A 22,363-nucleotide genomic window follows, 5' to 3' on the forward strand; every position below is an offset into this window, starting at 1 on the left:
AATCGTCAATATGGCTAGGTCCGTTGGGTCGGCCTGAATTAACCCCTGATTTGATTGGGTTAAGTTACGATATTTGGAGCTCATTTAAGAAAAGGACATTTTAGTCTGGTCTAAATAAGCCGATAGATTTGTGGGGTTTGAGAAATATGAATAGGGCCAGATCGTGGTTTAAATAAAAATTAATTAAAAATAAAATAGAGTAATAAAAATGTAATAAAAATAACAACAGTCAATATTCAAATTTTTTTAAAGTTTGAAATATTACAATATAAATATAAGTTATGTTTATAAAAATTTATTTAATACATAAAATAAAAATTTACTAAAATTTTCAGGTTTCACTACATAGGTCACATAACCTATGGAATATTATCATATTTTTTGTGTTTTATTATGATCATTAGAAAACAATTAGGTTAATTTGTATTTTTACTTGAAATTAAACTTAATAAGTATGGAGTATAAAGATAATTTTATTTATGAATTTGATTAACAAGTAGGCATACTAACACCATGCAATATTATCTTGTCAATATTTATGATAATATTTTTAATTATAATTTAATTTTAAAAAATATATTTTTAAGAAAAGAGAATGTTGCCCACATATGTGTAGGCTGGGTCGATCATTTCCTAGCCCACACCGAAAACGGGATAGCACGATCTGACTCGATAAATTTCAAAGCATGTATGGATTAGCTCGAATGGGGCAGGTTAACCCATATTGACAGTTCTGTCTGAAATATACCACTTCTGGTAATAATTATTTTGCATAAAATAATAAAGGGAAAAAATTGATTAGCGCTTCTGAGGTGAAATTAGAATCTTAATGTTTCAGAATGGGTAATTACGACTTCCTTCATTTCAAGTTGTTAGTTCGTTTTAGAAAAAAAATGTGTTTCCTTTTTCAACTCTTTAATTTCAACGATCCGTTGGAGCATGTTCAAGACGAAAAGATTTAAAGAATATTTTAATAAATTTTTTGTTTCTTTGATTTAATTATGTACTTCCTTTGAATATATTTTTTCTATCAGTAACAGAAACTAAAAAAATAGAGGGATTGATCAACTGATTGCTAAATCAACAATATCAGAAAACTATCAAGTCTCATCTTTCTCTTTCTCCAATGCTTCTTTTTGTGACAAAAAAGGGCTCATAATGGATGGATCGTCTCAATCTATGACTTTAACTAAAGAAGACTATAATGACTATCTTCAATGTCAAACATCAAGGCAACAGTCAGCAACTGCTTGCACAATACACTGGTAACTCCTTTCATTATGTCGCATTGTCTTAGTCTCAAGATTAATGGATTCTTGATTCTGGTGCTTCTGGTAACAAAAAATTTTCTCTACTCTTACTACCCCTTCTACTCTCTTTTGTAACTTTGATGAATGAATCAAAGATGATTGTAAAAGTGATATGTATAGCTCATCCTCTGCCTTCCATACCTTCTAAATAAGTCTTTTTTACACCTAAATGTCCATATAATCTTGTTTTCATTATCAAATTAACAAAGAATTTGAAATGCGATGTAACCTTCTTTAATTATTCTGTTCTTGTGTAGGACCGAAGTACTGGACAGGTGATTGGAAAAGGATATATGTCACATCGTTTGTACCTACTCTCCATCCCAAAATCACATGTTGCTTTCACTTAGGTTGTTTCTTCTGAATTGCTCCATAGTCAATTGGGTCATCAAAGTCTCCTAAAATTGCAAAAAATGGTCCCATTTTATCTTTGTTAGAATGTGAGTCGTGTCAGTTTGGTAAGCACACTCGTTCTGCTTTCTCAAAATGCATCAATAATAAGGTCACCTATATGTTTGAAATCGTTCATTCGGATATATGGGGTCCAAGTCGTGTCAATCCTTCTTTAGGATTTCATTATTTTGTTACTTTTATTGATGACTATTCTCGGTGCACGTGGTTATTTTTAATAAAAAAAATAGATCTGAGTTATTATCTATCTTTCAGAAACATTATGTTGTAATTCGCAATCAATTTGGCAATTTCATTAAGAAGTTAATCGGTGATAATGCCCAAGAATACTTCTTTACTTCTTTCTCTTCTTTTACGTCATCCCATGGCATATTGCATTTGTCTTCTTGTGCACATACTCCTCTACAAAATAAAGTTGTTGAGCGAAAGAACAGACATCTAATGGAACAACTCGAACATTGTTTGTTCACAATCATGTCCCTTTTACGTTTTTGGGGTGATGATGTTATTACTGCTTGCTAGTTAATCAATTGCATGCCTTCATCTATTTTGCAGTACTTGAATCCTCACTCAATCCTTTATCGGATAAAATTTTTATTTCCTTCTCCTCCACGTGTATTTGGTTGCACTTATTTTGTTCAAAACCTTACCCCGGAAAAAATAAACTTCATCACAAGGCTTTTAAATGTGTCTTTCTTGGGTATTCTCCTCTACAAAAAGGTTACAAAAGTTTTGATCCCTCTTCCAAATAAGTACTTTGATCTCTGCAGATGTTACTTTTTGAGACTTTTTCATATTTTTCTCCTAATACGAAAAATCAAAAGGCCATAGCAATCCTTCCCGCTCCAACTATTTCAACCCCCATCTCCACTTCCAACTCTTAAGGTTTGTTCCTGACGACCTCAACATCCTATTGAACTTGCTAATTCAATTGGTATTTCTAACTCAGATATAGGTGCACAAAGCAATCTTGGTGACTCATTACCTGCTCCAACAATGTCTTTTACTTCGGTCGAGCACTTATCTGATAATCTTTCTACTACTCTTGCAAAGGTACAAGTATGACTGTCAATCAAACTCCCGTTTATTCTTATTTAAGTTTCATTGTTTGTCACCTTCATATCATGCCTTCTTTATTAGCTTATCATCGGTTAAAGTTCTAAGACTGTGAGAAGCATTGGTTCATCCAGGTTGACGTCAAGCTATGATTGAAGAGATGATTGTTTTGCATGATAATGGTACTTGGGAGCTTGTTCCTTTACCTGAAGGCAAAATCACAATTAGTTGTCGTTGGATATTCATAGTTAAGGTAGGTTCGGATGGAGCTATTGATCGTCTCAAAGCAAGACTGGTTACTAAGGGACACACTCAGATTTATGGCATCGATTATGGAGATACTTTCTCACCAGTTGCCAAGATGACTTTTGTTCGTCTTCTCATCTCTATGGAAACAATGAATCATTGGCCCATTTGCTAAAGAGGTAGATATCAGGGGGAGTCTAGACTAGTTTGTAAACTTCGTCGATCCCTTTATGGTCTCAAGCAGCCTCCCAGAGCATGGTTTGGTTGATTTCGAGCTATTTTCCAACAATTTGGAATGATTCGAACATAAGAGAATCACTCTTATACTATAGGCATTCATCTAATGACAAACATATCTTTTAATTGTTTGTGTTGATGATATTGTTATTACAGGAGATGATTAGGAGGTATTGTTCAACTCAAACAACACTTCTCAAGTCACTTTCATACCAAGGATTTGGGCAAGTTGAAATACTTTCTGGGCATTGAAGTGGCACAATTTGTCCATGGTATTGCTATTTCTTAAAGGAAATATGTCTTACACATTTTGAAAGATGCTGGTAGGTTGGATTGCAAACATGTGGGCAGTCTAATATATCCACTACTAAGCTTATTCCAGGACTAGGAAAGCCTCTAAAAGATCATAGCAAATATCGGAGACTTGTTTTCAAACTCAACTATCTTATGATAACACGACCATACATCACACTTATTGTTAGTGTAGTTAGCTAATTTTCGCAAGCACCTCGTGATAGTCACTGGAATGCAGTGATTCACATGCCTCAATATATCAAAAGCTCTCCGGGACAAGGTTTATTGTATGAAGATAAGGGACACACCAACATTGTTAGATATTCTGATACAAATTAGGCAGGTTATTGTGTTCTAATTAGAGGCAATCTAATATCTTGGAAAAGTAAAAAGCAAGATGTCGTAGCTAGATTAAGCGCAAAAGCGGAGTATTAAGCTATGCCACTAGCTACATGTGAGGCTATATGGTTGAGACAACTTCTCCAAGAATTGAAGATATGAGGAGTTGAATCGATGACATTGATTTGTGATAACCAGGTTGCATTACATATCGCTTTCAATGCAGTGTTCCATGAAAGAACAAAGCACATTGAGATAAATTGTCACTTCATTCGAGAGAAGACTGAGTCTAGATATGTCACCACAAGTTTTGTCAACTTAAAAGATCAACTAGTACATATTTTTACACAATCACTCCAAGCATTTAAAATTGACGATATATGTGGCAATTTAGGAGCATATGACATGTACGCTTCAGCTTGACGGGGGTGTTATTATGGTATATTTGGATAGTATAGATATAAGAATATTTAAATAAGGTATGATTAGATAGACTAGATATGAGAATATTTTTCTAATCCTTTTAATTAAGTAGTTACGATATTATGTAATATTTTATTAGCTTCTTTCCTTACTTACATTATCTATAACAACTATTTAATACCATCAACATGAGGGAATGATCAATCTATTCAATTTTCAATATCTTTTCTTCTTCTATATTGGGGTCCCCAAAATTAAAATTGCTCAAGCACCAGATGCTAAGCACTGGGCGTGAATGGGGTGTTAAAGAATGACAAAAGTCTCACATCGGTAGTTAATGAGATGGGTGGAATCCTTATAAGGCTTGAACAGTCATCCTTTCTTTGAGCTAGTTTTTGGGGTGTGAGTTAGGCCTAAGACCTAATTTCACAACATCAATTTCTAAAAAATATTTTCAGTTACAAAATTTTATATTTTCACTCCGCCCTTCCCTCAACCCCGATCATCCCTCCACCCCCCTCCTAAAAAATTAAATTTGTTTTATTTTTAATTTCAAAATTTTATTTTTTCACCTCGATTTTGGATCCCCGCCCCCCACCCCACCGCAAAAAAAAATAGATTTTGTTTCTAAAAAATATTTTCAACTTTAAAATTTCATTTCTTCACCCCTACCCTCGACCCCACCCCACCAAAAAAATTAAAGTTATTTTTAAAAATATTTTCAACTTCAAAAAAAAAATCACTCTTACCCTCGATCCTCCCCCCCCCCCCCTCCCGTAATACTCCAAAAGTCTAAGACATGTTCTAGAGCTTAACATGAATGTTTGAAGGTTGTTCACTTTTTTGAGGTCCAAAATAATGTATATAGGTCATATTTGAAGTTTAGAAACCAAAACGTCAAGAAACGTTCATGACATCCGAAAACTAGTTCAATGAGGTGCTAATGTGTCTTAGCCTATTTGACTAAGTTTTAGGAGTCGAAAAATGATGAATTTTGGTGAAAGGGTGTCTAACATGTATTAGAGTTAGTTCAAGTTGAAACGTGCGTACGACTCCCCAAGGACCAACCAAGGGCCCTTGAGGAGGACCCTTGCAACTTGGGGCAAAAGCTGCCCAAGGCAGTGTCCACCAACGGATCGCGGTCCAATAGACGGGGCGTTGATTGCCTCCATCGATGGAGACTTAGAATATTTGGCAAAGACTAAATTTTAACCAGTCTCTGACTAAAACTATGGACCAACAGGACGAAGGGTCCTGTGATCGTGGATTGACAAATGAGGCGTCAACGTGGTATCTTCTGTGAGACCACTAGTTTTGTTGCTCGATTTTAAGTGAGTTAAATTAATTAATTAGGTGGTTATTTGATTAGTTAGGGGTTAAGGGAGGTCTAATTAAGTTAATTAACAACCTATATAAAGAACCTAACCTAATTAAACTAACTTAAGCCCTCATAAATCCCAAAACACAAATTATCTTCCTTTTCTTTTCTTTCTCTCTCCCAATTTGAAGAACACCATAGAAGTCAAGGTCAAGGGGTTTTAGGGCTGCTAAAGACCAAAGTTTCTCCATCAAACTTCATCAATCAACAAGGTATGAGATTCCTTTCACCTTTGGGACTTCTTTTCCCAAAGGGTTCCATCAAATTGATTTCAAAAGTATAAAATTCAAGTGGGTTTTCATCCAATACGAAATAGATCTAGTTAAAAAAAATTTCAAAGTGTTTTGTGGTTTTTCGAGTTGAGGAGGTGGAGTTGTCTCGTTCAAACTCGTAGTTCCGGTTCGCTGCCCAGAACCAGGTAAATTTTTTCTTAGCCTTGTTTTATTTAATTCCTAGCTCTTTTATGCTTTTTTTTGTTTATTATATATGCTTAGCTTTGTTTTAGTAGTCATATGTTAGATTTTGGTTTGATCTTTTAGTAGTTAATAATGTTTATTTTGTAACTACTGTTTTACTTATTTTCCGAGATGTTATTCCAATAATCTTCCAATTTCATGTCTTTGTTTCTTCATGTTTCACTTATGTGTTTCTTGACTAAAATGTAGGCTTTCTAGTTAGTAATAAATTAGGATTTATTGAGCTAGTTTTTCTTTATATACATATATCTGATTATAGCCTTAAACATAGGAATTGTCCCTTTTTTTGTATAAATCGTGTTAGTATTGCTGCTAATGCTTTATCATTTCGTATTAATGAGGATGGTCATTTGTTAATGTTCATGTACCTTTAAAATTACTAGTTGCTCTTTTATTGAGAATACATATTTGTATTGTTACTTATCAATTCTCTGCTATAATACACTTCTGTAGTGCATATCTTAAAATATTTAACTTAACGCATAGCAATTTGTCTATTATCTTAGGAGTGGATTTAAGCTCTGTGATTGAATTTTAGATTATTATGTGTCTATTTGATAAGTGTGGTTAAAGTTGTAGGGTTTGGTATATCCATATTTATCTTCCTTTGAAAAATTCCATGCCCATTTGAAGTGGTTCAACTATGAGATTTGACATGCTATTGTCACTAAGCTAGATGATTTGAATATTTTTGAAAATTCTTCAATCAGTTGCTAATTTTTATTTCATTCTGTGCATGTACACCCGTCTTAACTAAATCCATCCGGACTCCCTTCTCTTTCATTATTCCTCTTCTTGAGTCAATCTTCTTCGGAGTTGTGAAAGGAAGTCATGTTATTGGGTTAAACACTCAAAAATCAGCAGCAACAACATTTCCAAAGAGCTAAAACGGAGAGCAAAATTGGATCCATTTTTGCAGCAGTTTCAGCAGTCCCCTAAGGGCTGAAAATTGCACTTTTTTGGCTTAAAAGTTCGGAAATTGCACCAGTAACAGCAATTTGCAGCAGCCAAATAAAGGCTAAAAGTTTGGGCGAAAATTCTATCCCTCATCTTGTTTATTATCGTGTTGTTTAGTTTAGTTTCTCTTTATCTCTTATTATTGTGTGTTGTGTTTGTTAATTGTTTATTTATTGTTATTAACTTAGATGAATCCTTTGGAGGTTTTCAAATGGTTATTCTATTTCGTTAATTGTCTACTTTAAATTTTTGAAACTTATTTTTTTTTGTTTTTTTTGTTAAAATAGCTTAACCTTATTAGAATATCTTGAGAACTTTTTTTTTTATGTTCTTTCATAATTGTTAAAAAGCTTTGAATCCATGTTTACGAGTTTGAACTAACTATTTAGTTCAAATTTTTAAATAGGATAAAATTGTTAAGTTTCTTAAACTAAAATAGTATTTAATTTAACTTATAACTTGGTATGAATGACTTGAGGATCTTTAATATCATTTCATAGTTGTTGCACAAAGTCTTGTGATCCATGTTTATGTGTTGAATTATTTGTATGATTCAAAATATGACTATGGATAAAAGTTTTAAATCTTAGGATTATTTTGAGATCTTGCATAGTATCAAGAGATTATTATCTAAGTTTTCAACAAGAATTTTTTTTTTGAGTAGTTTGAAATAAATAAATAAGATTTTTTTAAGCATTCACATGTTTTTTTTTTCTTAAAATTAGCCAACTTTGAAATTCGTCGGTCAACCGCGTGTTAGCGGATTTTCTAAGGTGCCTAAACCCTTCCTTAGAGAATTATTTGAACCCTTACCCAAAACTCTGATTTTATGTTTTCTTTTAAACTTCCTTTTTTTATTTTATTTAGTTGGTTTTCTTAATTTTTCCTAAAAGATTAAGTGGCGACTTCCTAAAATTAAACATTTTCCATAATTGGCCAAAGTTGCGAAATCGGCTTCGAAACCCTTTAGTTTTCGAAATCGGGTCGTAACAGTTTTCTTTAAACTTGTTAAAGTAAGTACATGATTTCTTGTTTAACAATCATGAATTGTGTAATTCTTAGTATGGGTAACTAAATCCACAACTAAGGTTGTGGGAACCATGGATAAATAACAAGGTAAAACTAGCTAAATAACAATTCTAGAATAGGGTCTTGCATGTATTGATAATTCTTTTGTTTAAAAGTCTTTTTAACGAGTGCACACGTTAGAACTTGCCCTATTTCTACTTGTCGGACCAAGGAGGTAGTTGATAAGAAAAGAATTATCAACATATATTTAGTATACACTATCTAATAGGCTAGTTTCAATTGGTGCAAAGTAGTAACTTGCCCATATATTGAATATGATGCTTAATATGAGGTAAAGGTAAGGTTAAGTAAAGTAGACACACGTAGCCAGATCAAGATACGGAGTGAAATTCTCTAGTTGTCGGACCAAGGAATTAGGGATACATAACTTACCACTTTGCATGCAAGATACTAGGAAAGAATTGTTATAGCTAGGATTACCGCGTTATGAACCTACGGAAAACACTTACACCCTAGTTTCTCTCATCACTTGATAAACACTAAAGTTATAAACTGGCTATTTATCTTACTTAGAAATAATTAAACATTTTTGTTACACAAAAATTAATTATTTTCGAAAAGGATTTGACTAAATAGACGTAATCGTAGATTGAAGTTAAGTCTAAACCATTTTCCTCGTGGGATCGACCCCAACCTAACAGTTGAGTTCTTTACTTGATACAACCGCTTATACTTCTTTAGGAAAGTATAATTTAAATATATCAAATTTTGGGAAGTATAAGTGGTCGTATCAGCTCATTTGATCTATGTCGGTTAAGGTAAGATGTTCCCAAAAGGTAAAATTAACTAAAGGAATGAACTCTAACTAGGATGAACTAAGGGGTTTAGCGTAGTCTAGGTAGGGGTATGGGACTCTACCTAAACATTGCACTAGTTAGCCTTGAGGGAAGTCTGAGGAGGTTGTTCTTATATATGCATATGCTTATAATGGTACATGATATGTATATGATGATCTTGCACATTGATGATACTATATGATGATTGATTTCACTTATGAATATGTGTTTGGTCCCTATTGCTAAAGTATGATGATATGTACTATTAATGATATGTTATGTGAAGTTGGACATTGGTTATGGTTCTTGTTGAGTTTACTTGATTGGGTAAGGTTATGGGGCTTTGCTTGATCATTGCACTAGTTGACTTAATGAGGGTTCATAAGTAATTGTGTTGCTTTGGTTACGATGTATTGAACTCTTATCCATGCTTGTTGATGTAATAGCTGGATGGTAGAGTTGTCTTGATTATGTGCTCAATTATATGATATGCATGTTGACTTGACTAGACTTAGTATTGTTGGTCTTGTGATGTACATGATCTTGACTTAATGAATATATTTTATTGATTGGTATGGTCTTCTTGAATGTGCATAGGTATTTCAAAGTAAATTGCATACTTTAATGAAATGTCCTTTTCTAGTTTGATTTTTATAATGTGTGTGCATATGGTCTCATACTTAGTAGAAGTGGTGTACTAACCTCATTTTCTCCCTTTTCCCCAACATTTTAGGTTCCGGTCGTTGAAGGGCTTTTGAGACGACTTTGAAGGAAGACTTGAAATTCTCACTCATCCAAGTTGGGTAGGTCCTCACTTTCCGAGGGCAATGTCACTATCAAGTTTTTGATGTTGTTCTAGTTATAAGACTTTTAGTTCTTTCCTTTTCATTTGAGTACTAAACATTGTATAGCCTATATGTGGCTTTATTGCGTTGATGTATGGATATGCCCAATTGATATACTCTTGTTTTACATGATTATGAGATGAGAAATCCGGTTTTAAGACTATGTTATATCTTATATATATCTATGTGTAATAAAAGTAGAAGACTATGTAATCTTCCTATACGAAGGGTCTATGTATACTCGATATGACTATATTATGTGTATGTGAGAGGTCTATGTAAACCTCAAGATAAATATAGAAAAGTTTTAAATTTTCCGCATTTTGACCAATGTCAGTAATGATGTATTTGAGGAAGACGACGCCGGTTACGTCTAGTGGGTGCTCCCCGGATGTGACACTACTAGCCCCTCAAAAAATAAGTTTGTTTTTCAAAAATATTTCGACTTCAAATTTTGATTTTTTTCAACCCCACCACACCTTCCAAAATAAATTTTCAGTTTGTTTTTAAAAAATATTTTTTAACTTCTTTATTTTTTTCAATCCTAGCTTGGATTGGAGACACATGTAATAATTTAGAATTAATGGTTGTGTGACGAAACTTATTTTACTCCTAATATTAAAAAAAAAAAAAAGGTCAGATCACAATTTAAAAAGGTAAAAAATCAATAAGAAATTACTCAAGTAATGAAGAAAAGAAATTATTTTAAATATATTTATGAAAAATATAATGTATCTAGAATTGTTGTATTGCAAAAATATTTAAGAAATAAATATATGGAATAGTCAGGAATTTGTTTTAATCGATTAAATCTCGACCATGAATTCTAAACAATGACATATGTCAAACTTGGAGAAAATGGAGAGAAGAGAAAAGGAGAGGAGCCGGATCCATTTTCTTTCCTACCAAACACACCCAAAAAATCCCTCAATCAATGGGTAACAAAACAACGATACACATATTTTTTTGGCATAATACATAAATGTGCCCTTTAACTTAACTTCAAATCACAGTTATGCCCTTCAACTTTGGATGTGCACAAATAGACACTTAAACTTGTATAAAGTTAAACAAATAAACACATATGTCCTACATGTCATCTTACATATCATTTTTTGTCCTACGTGGTGTCCTACGTGTACTGTATCATGTAGGACTCATGTGTTTATTTATTTAAAAGTTGGATAATTAAAATGTTTGTTTGTGGCTTTATGCATTGTGAAAGTTGGAGGTCAAAGTTAAAATTTGAAATCAAGTTTAGGGTCCAATATATGTATTATGCCTATTTTTTTGGTGTCTTCTCAAATAAATAAAAACAGGGTGACCAGCACACCTCTTTTCAACAATCGAACAGCATCAAACTATCCTTAGCATGTAGATTTTCAAAATAAAACCATTATTTATGTCAAATGATATTGATAAACCGTGTTACCAGGTTAAGAACAAACAGCTGACAACTTTAAGGATATTGAACAGAACACAACAGGCTACACCTGCCAAATGAGCTCATGGCGATTTCCATAAAAAGCAACCTAGGAGATTTTTGTGTACAATAAAAATTGAAGGACCAATTATTTACAGCAGTACAGAACATATACCACAACAGGAGAAATTCAGAGGTCATCCTTCAAGCTATGCTTAATCCTTTGGACATTAATTGATAGTTGTTGCTTATGGTCATCTATATCCTTCAAAACTGAGTAAAGATTTGCACGATAAACTTCACATTTCTGAGTGGCACAATCCAGTTGATAAGAAAGCTCTTGGATCTTTGTATCCATGTCATCCTACAGTAATATGCATATAATTTATCGTCTAAATAACCAAAGATCACAGAAAATAACCAAACCTTCCATCAACAATATCAGTTCTGTAACAGACATGCAAAAGTTTCTTTGCAGCTCGAAAGTTCAAAATTTAAATTATACAAAGGAGAATAGGGAGGGAATCACAAGTTAGGGAGTCGGAACTCCCGCTTACAACATAGAAGTGCAGATAGTCATGATTCAACATTAGAGCAAATTCAATGCCTACAACTGGGGAGAGTGCAAACAATTGTTTCAGCATTGTTCGACCAAATTATAATAACCAATAGATGTTGATACTGAGGTATGAAAACAGATCCCTCAATGCACCAAATAGAATATGTAAAACCATGTTTCTATCCAACAACTTTGAATTCTATTTCCACCCAGTTTCTATGGGTGCACCAAAGAAAATTAAGCGACCGGAGAGTACTCCTAAGCTTAGTATAACTCGATTCTACCCCCTTAGAAGTTCTTCTGATTCTCTATCCATACAACTCACATCAAAGCAAGAGGAATCATGTTACGTGCCCTAAGTCTTCTCCTGCTCCACCAACAAAACATCAATTTTTTCACCATTTTTGGCATTAACCAAGAGTTAATTAAACCTCTTAAACATATCCCACCATAACATCATGGTAAAATCACAATGTAGAATAAGATAATTGACATCCTCGCCCTCTTTCGTGCACATGAAACATCAAGTGATGCAAACAATCTTCCGCTTTCTCAAATTTTTCCGTTGTCAAGATCACCCCCTAGTGACTAGCCAAGAGAAAAGGCAAACCTCATCGGCACCTATAGAGTCCATACTGCATTGTACAAGAATCACCTCCTCCCTAATCAAAAGTTTCTCATAAGAAGATTTAATAAAGAAAACTCTATTATTCCCAAAATCCCACCACAAAGCATCACGATTATTGACCGGAGTAACTAGCCTGAAGTAGGGCACTCAAAATTTGGAACTCATTTACCTCCCAATCATGGAAATCCCTTTTAAATCTAAAATCCCAAAAGTTTTGTCCTCCTTTTGTCCCCCTATTAGATGTACCGTCAAGTTTCATTGACGTGATATTCTGAACAAAATCTAAAAATTATCTTTCAGTAATATCTCCCCACCACCACCTTTATCCCCAGAAACTAACCATCCTTTCATTTCCTGCCTTGAATGATATATTAGCACTAAGTAATCTCATGCCTACAATATATTCCTCCACAAGCCACATCCAATAGGCATATGAACAACTCTAGCTCTCCATCCCACTTCTATTTATCAACTATCACCTCTCTCCAAAAAGCTTGAACCTACATCCCGAATTGCTAAAGCCATTTGCCCAGCAAAGCTTTGCTGAAAACTGATGTCTTTAATGTCGAGACTTGCCATTAAGTCTTCAAATTGTGCCGCATCACCCACTCAACTACAAGCCATCTCAGAATCCCCCCACCCCCACAAAGTGGATGCTAACCAACAATGTAATAGGAGGTGATTTACGTCATGTCTAGATTCTTTGAGGAAGTTACAGATTACTTTATCTTTCAGTTTCTTTTTCCTTTTCTTTTGTGAAGGTAAAGAAATCTTGTAAATAAAATAGCAATAAGGATGTGTTGTTAATCTGCACAGATGCAGCAAAAAAGTGCATTAGCGAAAGAATATCTCATCTAATGTTGTATACTTGTAGGGACTCTTAACATCTCTAGAAAACAAAATCATACAATTAGATTTATCTTCTGGATAGAAGAAGCATTGTCCTCAAAGCATATTGTATTTCTTTGAGTCCAGACAACTTTATCATATTACCTCATTAAACAATTTAAGGTTAAGGAAAAAGTACATAGACATGAGAAATGCAGCCAAAAGAGAGAACCATGTGACTGGTAGTTCGACAAAAATTTAAAAAGGACTAACCTCAGAAAGTGGACATGCGAGACTTCTTTGTTCATCCTCACTGTTGTAATTTGCATGGACCCCATTTCTAGTCAAGTTTTCTCGACAATGTCCATTTACTATAGATATCCTCCCATCATGCTTTACTGCTAGGAAAATCTTCTTTGAAGCCTCCTCCAGAGCAGCCATTGCCACAGTATAAGAATCAACAGTCTCTGCCCCTTCCTCCACAAACTTAAATGCTTCATGTCTCAGCATATTATATCGAACAGTATGTGATTCCAAATAATAATTGATTACATCAGCAACGCGGTCTTCCAATGCAACACTGCTCTTTGCACTTCGGCTCCATCGTTTGAGGATGTAATGAGAAGGAAGAGTCAGAACATTTGTCACTCTGAACACTGCTAAAACGTGGCGACAAAGAAGTCCTGAGAACTCAAACATCTGGCAGCTACAAGTAGCTTTCATTTCTAAAACATTAAATCTTACATAGTAAGCACTGTGGTCATCCCCAAATTTAGCAACTTGATAAGTGGTAACTAGTCCATCATCCTCAACTTTGTTCGCCATGAAAGTCAGAGTGGCAACCAACTCCTCCTGAAATCTCATAAATAACTTTTTCGTGTAAACCTCGGATGCTTGCTTCTCCATTGGAGAAGGGGTCTTCAAAACTGGAAATGTACTCATTGTATCATAATCAGCTTTGACTTCTTTTTCAGTACGGCTCTCCACAGCTTTCTCATACAATTTGAAGAACTGATTTAGATTAGTTGACGCATTCACATAACCATCAAAATACGAGTTCATGCTATCACTACGCTGAGTTATGGACATTTCTGCAAAAAAAGCATCACGGAGATATACTTGCACCCATTGTGTGCGATCTAAGTATATCACTTGAAGCCAATCATGATCCCTCAGCTCATACTTGTCAACAAGAGAAAGCCAACAGGATTCAAATTCCTCAGTAGACTCTGTCAAATTGACACATTTGTGGAAGTCTGCTTCAAAATTTGGGTGCTCAAGGAAGACATGTGACAACTTCTCCTGGCATTTCTTGAAGATGTGCCATTTGCAGAAACGGTGACGGGTCTCAGGGAAAACCTGCATGATGGCAGACCTAATTACAGCATCATGGTCTGTTGTCATTGACAAGGGGGGTTGACCAGACATAGCTGCAAGCCATGTCTTAAAAAGCCATATGAATGAGGCTTCGGATTCATTTATTAGGAAAGCACATCCAAAGAGAACAGGTTGTCCATGATGATTTACTCCAGTAAAGGGTGCAAAGGGTAACCGGTACCTATTTGACCTATAAGTTGTATCAAATGTAATAGTATCACCAAAATAGTTATAATTTGCTCTTGCCTTAGAGTCAGCCCAGAAGACATTCCCAGAGCACTGATCCTCATCACCCTGAACTGCATAGAAGAATCCAGCATTCTGGATATTCATTTGTTTCAGGTAGTCTAAGAGGAGCTGTATGTCTCCTTCCATGCTCCTTTGGCGGTTGTTCCGCATGTAATTACGACAATCTACCTCTGTGAAACCAACTTTGCTGATACCACCATACTCTTTAATGAGGGCAGACATAATCCTGCGGGGACCCATACCAGCAGCCTGCAAGGTATCTATTAGGGTTTTGGCAGGACCAGAAATTTGACGATGGGAGCGGAGACAGTGGACCTGATCAGGGGGAACCAGCTCGTGATTGTGCTCCTTGACAAAGTTAGAGACCACCCACATACCAGAGTCCTGTATCTTGACAGAGAGAGCGGCCTTGCAGCCAACCCGGGTGACAGTACGCGGTCGCTTAATTTCTCTATCCTTGGTACGTTTCTCATTCAAATTGCGGAATCCTTCTTTGGCACAGACAAACGACCTCTGAATGATGGCTCCATCCTTCCTGGACCGACGGGAGGAGCTGACGCGGGTGCTGAAGCCAACACGGCGTGCGTAGGAGTTATAAAACGCCTTGGCAGCCTCCTCAGATTCAAATTCCATGCCCTCATATGGTTCAAGGTCGAGGTCCCCTTGAGGAGAGTAACTTCGAACTGTTGCAACATTTCCATCAATAACAAGAGAACAGTTGGCAACATTCCCCTCGTCAAGAACATCATCTCCATCCCCGTCCTCGCTCCCACCTCCACCTCCTAAGCCTATATCAAACTCGATTACCTCATTATCCATGTTTTCTTAGGGAGACGAGAAGTTCGCTTTCCAGTTACACCTTATATATATGCATAGAATCGCAGGGGTACTGTGTTCTTATGGCCTAAGACATGGAGTCTGTGTTAGTAATTAACACAGAGGAAAGAAAAATGGATACCGCAGTTCCGGCTACTATCTTGACGGTGAAAATTTTAGGGTTGGGGCAAAATGTTAGGCGAAGAAAAGGAATCCCTAGAAAATCCGGTCGCATAGCAGCAAACCACTAATTTCACTCAAAGAGAGGAGAAGAAAAGAAGAACCACGAACGAACGAAATTAGCTATGCGGATGAGTAAGGGTCTTCTGTTCCGCTCACTTTCCCAGCTCCTGCCCGACAAAAATAGTCGGAGCAGGTCTAAAATTATTCTTTAACCTTTTACACCGCCTATGTGGTAGCTTAGAATTCAGAAATTTCTTTTTATGTTGTTCTTTTGTACTATATGTTTTTCACCCCTATTTTTCTTTTATCTTTAAATTTATGTTTCGAATTCTTGTGTTCATTCTGATTGTTGTATTTCTTCAGGAATTATCTATAAAACCTAAATAAATCATATTAGTTGTTGTTTTTTTTCGACAAATTTCATCCTTGATTTCTGTGAAAGTCTCAAATTTCTTCAAAGGCTACTTTGAATTTTCACCAAATAAATAGTGAAACAAAATTATAATTTACTTGTTTACTTTTAGGACTGTTGAGACTAATTATAGTTAGATTTACTTTGTTAATCATTCATGGTTCTCATAAACCTAGTTGTCGATTTAGTTATTCATGCATAGAAGAACACAATTCATAGTGGATAAACAATAAATCATGAACTTACTTTGACAAATTCAAAGAAGATCCAGAAATTCAACTTGAAACAACAAGAAATCACTTAAAACCAAATCCGAAATTTGAATTAATGCCAAAGTTACAAAAACCCAATCTCCAGTCCAGGCTTAGCATCTTTTTTTTCTCCTCCAGCTGGCATCTTCTCTGAATCAATCGATGGGCCAACAGCACGGTCCGTCGATGCCTTCGGTTGTTCCATACTTAGACTTCCTTCAACTTCGGGTACTAGACTATCTCTAATCCAATCAACGATTCAACAGGATTATTCCGTAGCCCCACACTAGGTCAAATTTCTCCAAATGCCTGAACTTTCAGTCGATTGTCACCATCTACGGTCCGTCGATGGAACAACAGGCCGTCGATGACCTTCGTGGGTCACCTTTGCAATAAATCTCAACTACATTCTGCATTTTGATTTTAGACATCTTTCCTGCAAAACAAATATAAAAACATGTTAAAACTACTACAAAAAGGCTCTAGAGACACACCAATCTTAAGGAAAAAGCATTGAAAGTACCGTGAAACCACGGTACATCAATTATTCATATGTTCCCTGATACACTATCCGTTATTTTAGATTTTTCAATTACTTTAACCATTTGTTATATGGTCTCAATTGCACAAATCAATTGTTGTATGAGTTTTGTCAAGGAGTAAGATCAACCGGTTTATTGACCCACTCATTCATTAGTCCAACCATTTCAACTCGTTAATTATTGGGTAGATATTTAATTCGCATTGACTCGTGAAAAATCTTATTCATATCATATAAAAAAAATTCAATTATATATATATATATATATATATATATATATATATATATATATATATATATATATATATATATATATATATATATATATATATATATATATATATATATATATATATATATATATATATATATATATATATATAGAGCCATAATTAAAAATAATTTTATTATGTACTAAAATAGTTTCAGAGAATAAAAAAATTAAGATTAATGAAAATCGGATTGAATTAAATATTAAGCAAACGTATACTGCTTACTTACTTCTCATATGTATAGTTTGCAATAATTACCACTCGCGACTAACATTATACATTAATTACGTGGGTCGCCTTCGAGTTTGTATAATTAGTCACGTTTTTATATATATAATTCGCCAGAATATACAAATACATATGTATAATATACAATTATCTAACATATATATAATTCACCTCTCCCGCTCTCTGCCCCTCTCTCGCTCGCTGCTCTCCTTGCTCTCCCAATCTTGTTTGCTATATATACAAATGCATATGTATAATATACAATAATTCTAACTGATATACATATACAATTCACCTTTCTCCCACTCTCTGCCCTCTCTCTCTCTTGCCTCTCTTCCAATCTCACTCGCCTATCTCCTCCCTCTCCCAATCTCGCCTTCCATATATATAAATACATATGTGTAATATACAATTATCTAACCGATATACGTATACAATTCACCTCTTTCTTACTCTTTTCCCTCTTTCGCTCGCCTTTCTCCTCTTTCTCCAGTCTTGCTCCCTCTTTCCTCCCAATAATATGTAGCTACGAATTGTAATTATCAAATTATTTTTATGTAGAGTAATTAGGATATTTTTAAGTGGCTACATGTGAAAGTTGATGTCCACTTGTTTTAACTGCCTTATAAGAGTTAATATGAAGTCTATTGACATTTCATTGAAACCATAGACAACTAACACTTTAAAGATCGAAGCATTAATAATTTGAAAAGTAGATTTCTACAAATAAGTTTTGTTTCAAGTGGGTATAAGCAAAAGATCGCCTATATATTGTGGAGTAGAAATATGAACTTTCAGGGGATTTGGTGTAGTTTTCTTTAGGTGTTTTTGAATGAATTTAATGTTTGGATTCAACGAGTAAATAAAAGTCTGTTTTTTTGTATAATATTGTATATGAGTGTATAGTTTCAAATAATATTGAGGGTATAATAGCATATATCAAGTTTTAAAACATTTTTTTATGAATATTTTTGTATTATTGTATATCGGATGTATAACATTGTATACCAAATTGTATTTTCACCTAAAAAATTGTAATGTAAGTTTTGGGCAATAGTTCTGTAATATAAATTAGGTAATTATAATTGGAAAACTTTCAAAAACAATAAATATTAGGCCTAAAATAGAACGATCCATAGCCACGGTTTCATTAATTAAAATTTGCAGCTACACTTTTGGTTTGCTACACATTGATATTCTTTTATTTTTCACAGATTTGAAGGAAATAAAAACTAATTTCTATCAAAATGAACAAATATTAGGAGGAGGAATAAGCGAGATCAAGAGAGAGAAGAGAGAGGCACACGAGATCGAGAGAGGGAGGAGAGAAGATTGTGTTTTGTATTTATTTTATCCATTGTAGAGTTGAAATATAAAAGGTTCAATCAATATTTTTATGACCATCATTATGCATGATTTGATATAATTAAAAAAACATATTATATTTAAACGAACAATATAAGTAACCATCCAAACAAGTTCATTAAAATTGATTAACTACTTGAATTATTAAGCTTATTAGTCAATAATGATTCACATCTTGCAATCTGTCCTCTGTAACTAATTTTTTTAAAAAGGTTAAAATTAGAGAAGAAAAGTAATTTGTATATTCTCCTCTCCATATTCTTTCGTGTTCTTGACTCGATCATCACACTTTCACTTGTTGCCAAAGCTGAAGTATTCAAGTTGAATCCTTTATTTGTTCATTCACTGGCTATACCATTGATGATGCTTGTTTCTACATGGTTTGATGGATCAGGAGTTGGAAGTTGGGGAAATTTTGTAGCCGCTAGGTTGTTACAAATGCACTTTCTAACAAATAAAACAATATTAGGTTCATAGACGGATCTCAGTTCAAAGCTTCAAAGGAACACCTATGATGTTACATCACCGTTGCAATGACATGAAGGTTTTCTCGATAATTAATTCTCTGAATAACAAATAGTCGATAGCATTTTGAATTTTAATATCTATGCAATGTAACAGTTGGAACGGCAGATAATTTGAGGTTCAGAAAGAGTTCTCATACTCGAGGTGCTGGCGATGTGACAAGATTTTGTACAAAAATTAACAGATTGTGTGGGCTGAAACAACACAGGAGATAAATTAGAAGAAATGACATGACAACTTCTTCTATGTAAAATACATCACTGTCTTGAGCACACTGTGAAACCTATCATTTACCCAACACTGTAAGAAAACACTTGCACTATCAAGCCAAATTAAATATCACATGTGAATTCAACACCTCCATTTTCCAAAGGGTGCCATCTTTTTGCGCCATGCAGGGTAACCACAACAGAGGTCTGGTAAGGATCAATTTTTGAAGGTAAGCTAACTACCTGGAAAAATAAAGTTAGTACATTGAAATTGTAATTTGAAACCAATAAATGTTAAAGACAAACATAACTTTTTCAAAGTGGATTCAGAACAGGTCTCATTCTCATTGCAATTAGGATATTCAAAGTCAACGGGAATAACAATTATTGTAGACAAGGATATATCATACAGTATAATACTAATTACACAAAGGCTAAGACGCAGTTCTCAGTATCTAGTTTTTCTGTCCTATTCTTTTTAATTCACTGAATGAGAAGAAAACTATAATTTTTTTATAACAAGTTGGCATCATAAATAAAAAAACTTTGCTACCAACATATTCAAGCAGTTTATTTTGTTTCACTTTCTTTATTGGATAAATAGGTGAGAAAAATGGCATGCTTGTTTGCTCATAAAACCAAAGTTTCTTTCTTCCCTCAACATAATGAATATTTAACTAGAAGTGTTGAGACCAGTTAAAAAGGCATACATGTTATTATTAGAAAGCAACACGAAATAGCAGTGGTAAATTTATTATGTAATTCACAGATGATATTGTTTCTTATGGTTCATCATATAACAACAATGTTTCAAAAGTATTGAGAACAAACCTTTTTGAGTGGAGCAACACCCCAAGGATTGTCCAACTATTCAGGTTGGCAGAAATAACCAAGCATCCCGTAGGATCAGACTGCACAGGAACTTGACAAAATTTTAAGTACACCCAGAGGTGTTAAAACAAGAAAATAAAAAAGTATTTGGTATTATGTTGTGAATAACAGCTGCAAATAATCAGAACACAACCAGAAAAAATATTTTTCTTACTATCGCAGATAGTAGAATTGCAACTCTCTACTTTTGCATCGCAATGATAAGATTAATCAATACAAAATAGTAAGTCAGTCAATCAATCAACTAAAAAACATAAAAATACTTTGGAAGGAAAGAAAAGACTATTTGTTATTATGTTGTGAATTATAGATGCTGATAATCAGAAACACAATCAGAAAAAATATTTTTATCTGCTATTGCAGATGGTAAAATTGTAAATGTCTACTTTTGCATTGGCAATGATAAGAATAACCATTACAAATTAGTAGATCAGTCAATCAATCAACAGAGCAGCACAAAAATATTTTGGAGATAGTCCAATGCAGTGTTGAGACAAAGAATACAGGATGCATAACAATCCTAATTAGGTACCATCAAAAGTTCTTCGCATATATGATATGTTTAGATAAAAAAATAATCAATGTTTAACCTTACATACATTATGTTAAAATTATATCCAACAGACATCATGTACAACCTCCCAAGTATAGGAGAAACAACAATGTCAAGATTTACCTCTTCACGCAAAAGGCCACGGACTAAAGCATAAATTTCATAGCAATCCTTCTGCACAAATAATTTAACATTGCAAGTTGATTCCCGTGGAGAAAATTTAATACATTGCATTTAAAATCGTCATGCCAGTGGAGAAAGAAAACGTACAGTTTTCTGCACATTGATCTTCACCCAGTTAGTAAGAGGGCCAATATCCACCACCATTGACTTTAAACTTCAAATCCGGGGATGTAAACGGGTTTATTAGTCTTCTAGAAAATAGAAATCAAAATAAATTACCAGGACAGAAGTATAAAGTGCATGATGATTAGAAATAGTCTGTACTCAACAAAATATCAACAATCAAGAAATTGAGGATAATGCCACACCTTAATGTGATTATTCTGTGTTTTTCACAGAAAGAACTAAGAAGTGTTAACAAGATTATTAAAATGAGCATGCAAACTAGTAATCTGCATTTCTTTTACGAAAGTGACCTAGATATCACGTGTAAACAACTAGTCCATTAAGAATCTAGAAAAAATAATCAAAATCTTGACTACTATTTTGATACTTTCACACCAGTAACTTTGACAACATGCTCCATCAGAGATGCCTTTTTTTGCTTCAAACCTTAATTAAGAAAGAGAGGTCAGTGGAAGAAACTAAAGGCCCCATCGGTAGGAGAAGAACTCATTTTCGGGATTTACCAAAAAAATAAAATTAAACAAAATTATTAAAAATGGGTCGGATAACGTATTTAAAAGGAGTTGATTTATGGGTTGGATTAGGTGTTTATGAGTCCGAATATCTTTTCATTTTCATATAAATGTCACGTGGTAAGGTCAAAATGACATAGCAATTCCATGTGGCATTTTAAAAAATGAAAAATGAGTTGGATATGTCCAACATGAAAACTAACGTCCATAAGGGCATATTGGACCAAAAGTTGGACGGCGAGGGCATGAGTGAACCAAACTTTAAATGGAAGGTATATCTAGACCTTTTCGAATAGTTTAGGAGCATATTTGATCCTTTTCCCTAAATAAAATGTATTGTACAAAAATATTTATAAGTATATCCTTTACAATTATGATGAAAAAGATGTAAAAGT

At 34.1% G+C, this 22,363-nt stretch overlaps 1 protein-coding gene and 1 long non-coding RNA gene across 2 annotated transcripts; one reads left to right on the forward strand and one right to left on the reverse strand.

Annotated features, from left to right (window-relative positions):
• Positions 1-1,034: 1,034 nt before the first annotated feature.
• Positions 1,035-4,520, forward strand: LOC138339345 (uncharacterized). Its single transcript, XR_011212263.1, has 3 exons — positions 1,035-1,265; positions 1,568-2,774; positions 2,912-4,520. It is a non-coding gene; the product is annotated as an uncharacterized lncRNA (long non-coding RNA).
• A 6,696-nt stretch (positions 4,521-11,216) lies between these two features.
• LOC101260088 (protein FAR1-RELATED SEQUENCE 5) lies at positions 11,217-16,318 on the reverse strand. The gene is made up of 2 exons (XM_004231060.5): positions 13,549-16,318; positions 11,217-11,624 (listed from the first exon to the last, which is right to left on the reverse strand). Exons 1-2 carry the CDS (start codon positions 15,718-15,720, stop codon positions 11,451-11,453), a joined length of 2,346 nt encoding a protein of 781 aa, XP_004231108.1. The 5' UTR covers positions 15,721-16,318; the 3' UTR covers positions 11,217-11,450.
• Positions 16,319-22,363: the final 6,045 nt, after the last annotated feature.

The sequence above is a fragment of the Solanum lycopersicum genome, chromosome 1 (assembly GCF_036512215.1).
Source record: "Solanum lycopersicum chromosome 1, SLM_r2.1".
Taxonomy (NCBI): domain Eukaryota; kingdom Viridiplantae; phylum Streptophyta; class Magnoliopsida; order Solanales; family Solanaceae; genus Solanum; species Solanum lycopersicum.

Excerpts from the sequence above, each read along its gene's own strand:
- LOC101260088 (XM_004231060.5), bottom strand. The coding sequence starts at position 15,720 with ATGGATAATGAGGTAATCGAGTTTGATATAGGCTTAGGAGGTGGAGGT. Across the intron at positions 11,625-13,548 it reads TCGCATGTCCACTTTCTGAG|GATGACATGGATACAAAGAT; the intron begins GTTAGTCCTTTT and ends ATATTACTGTAG.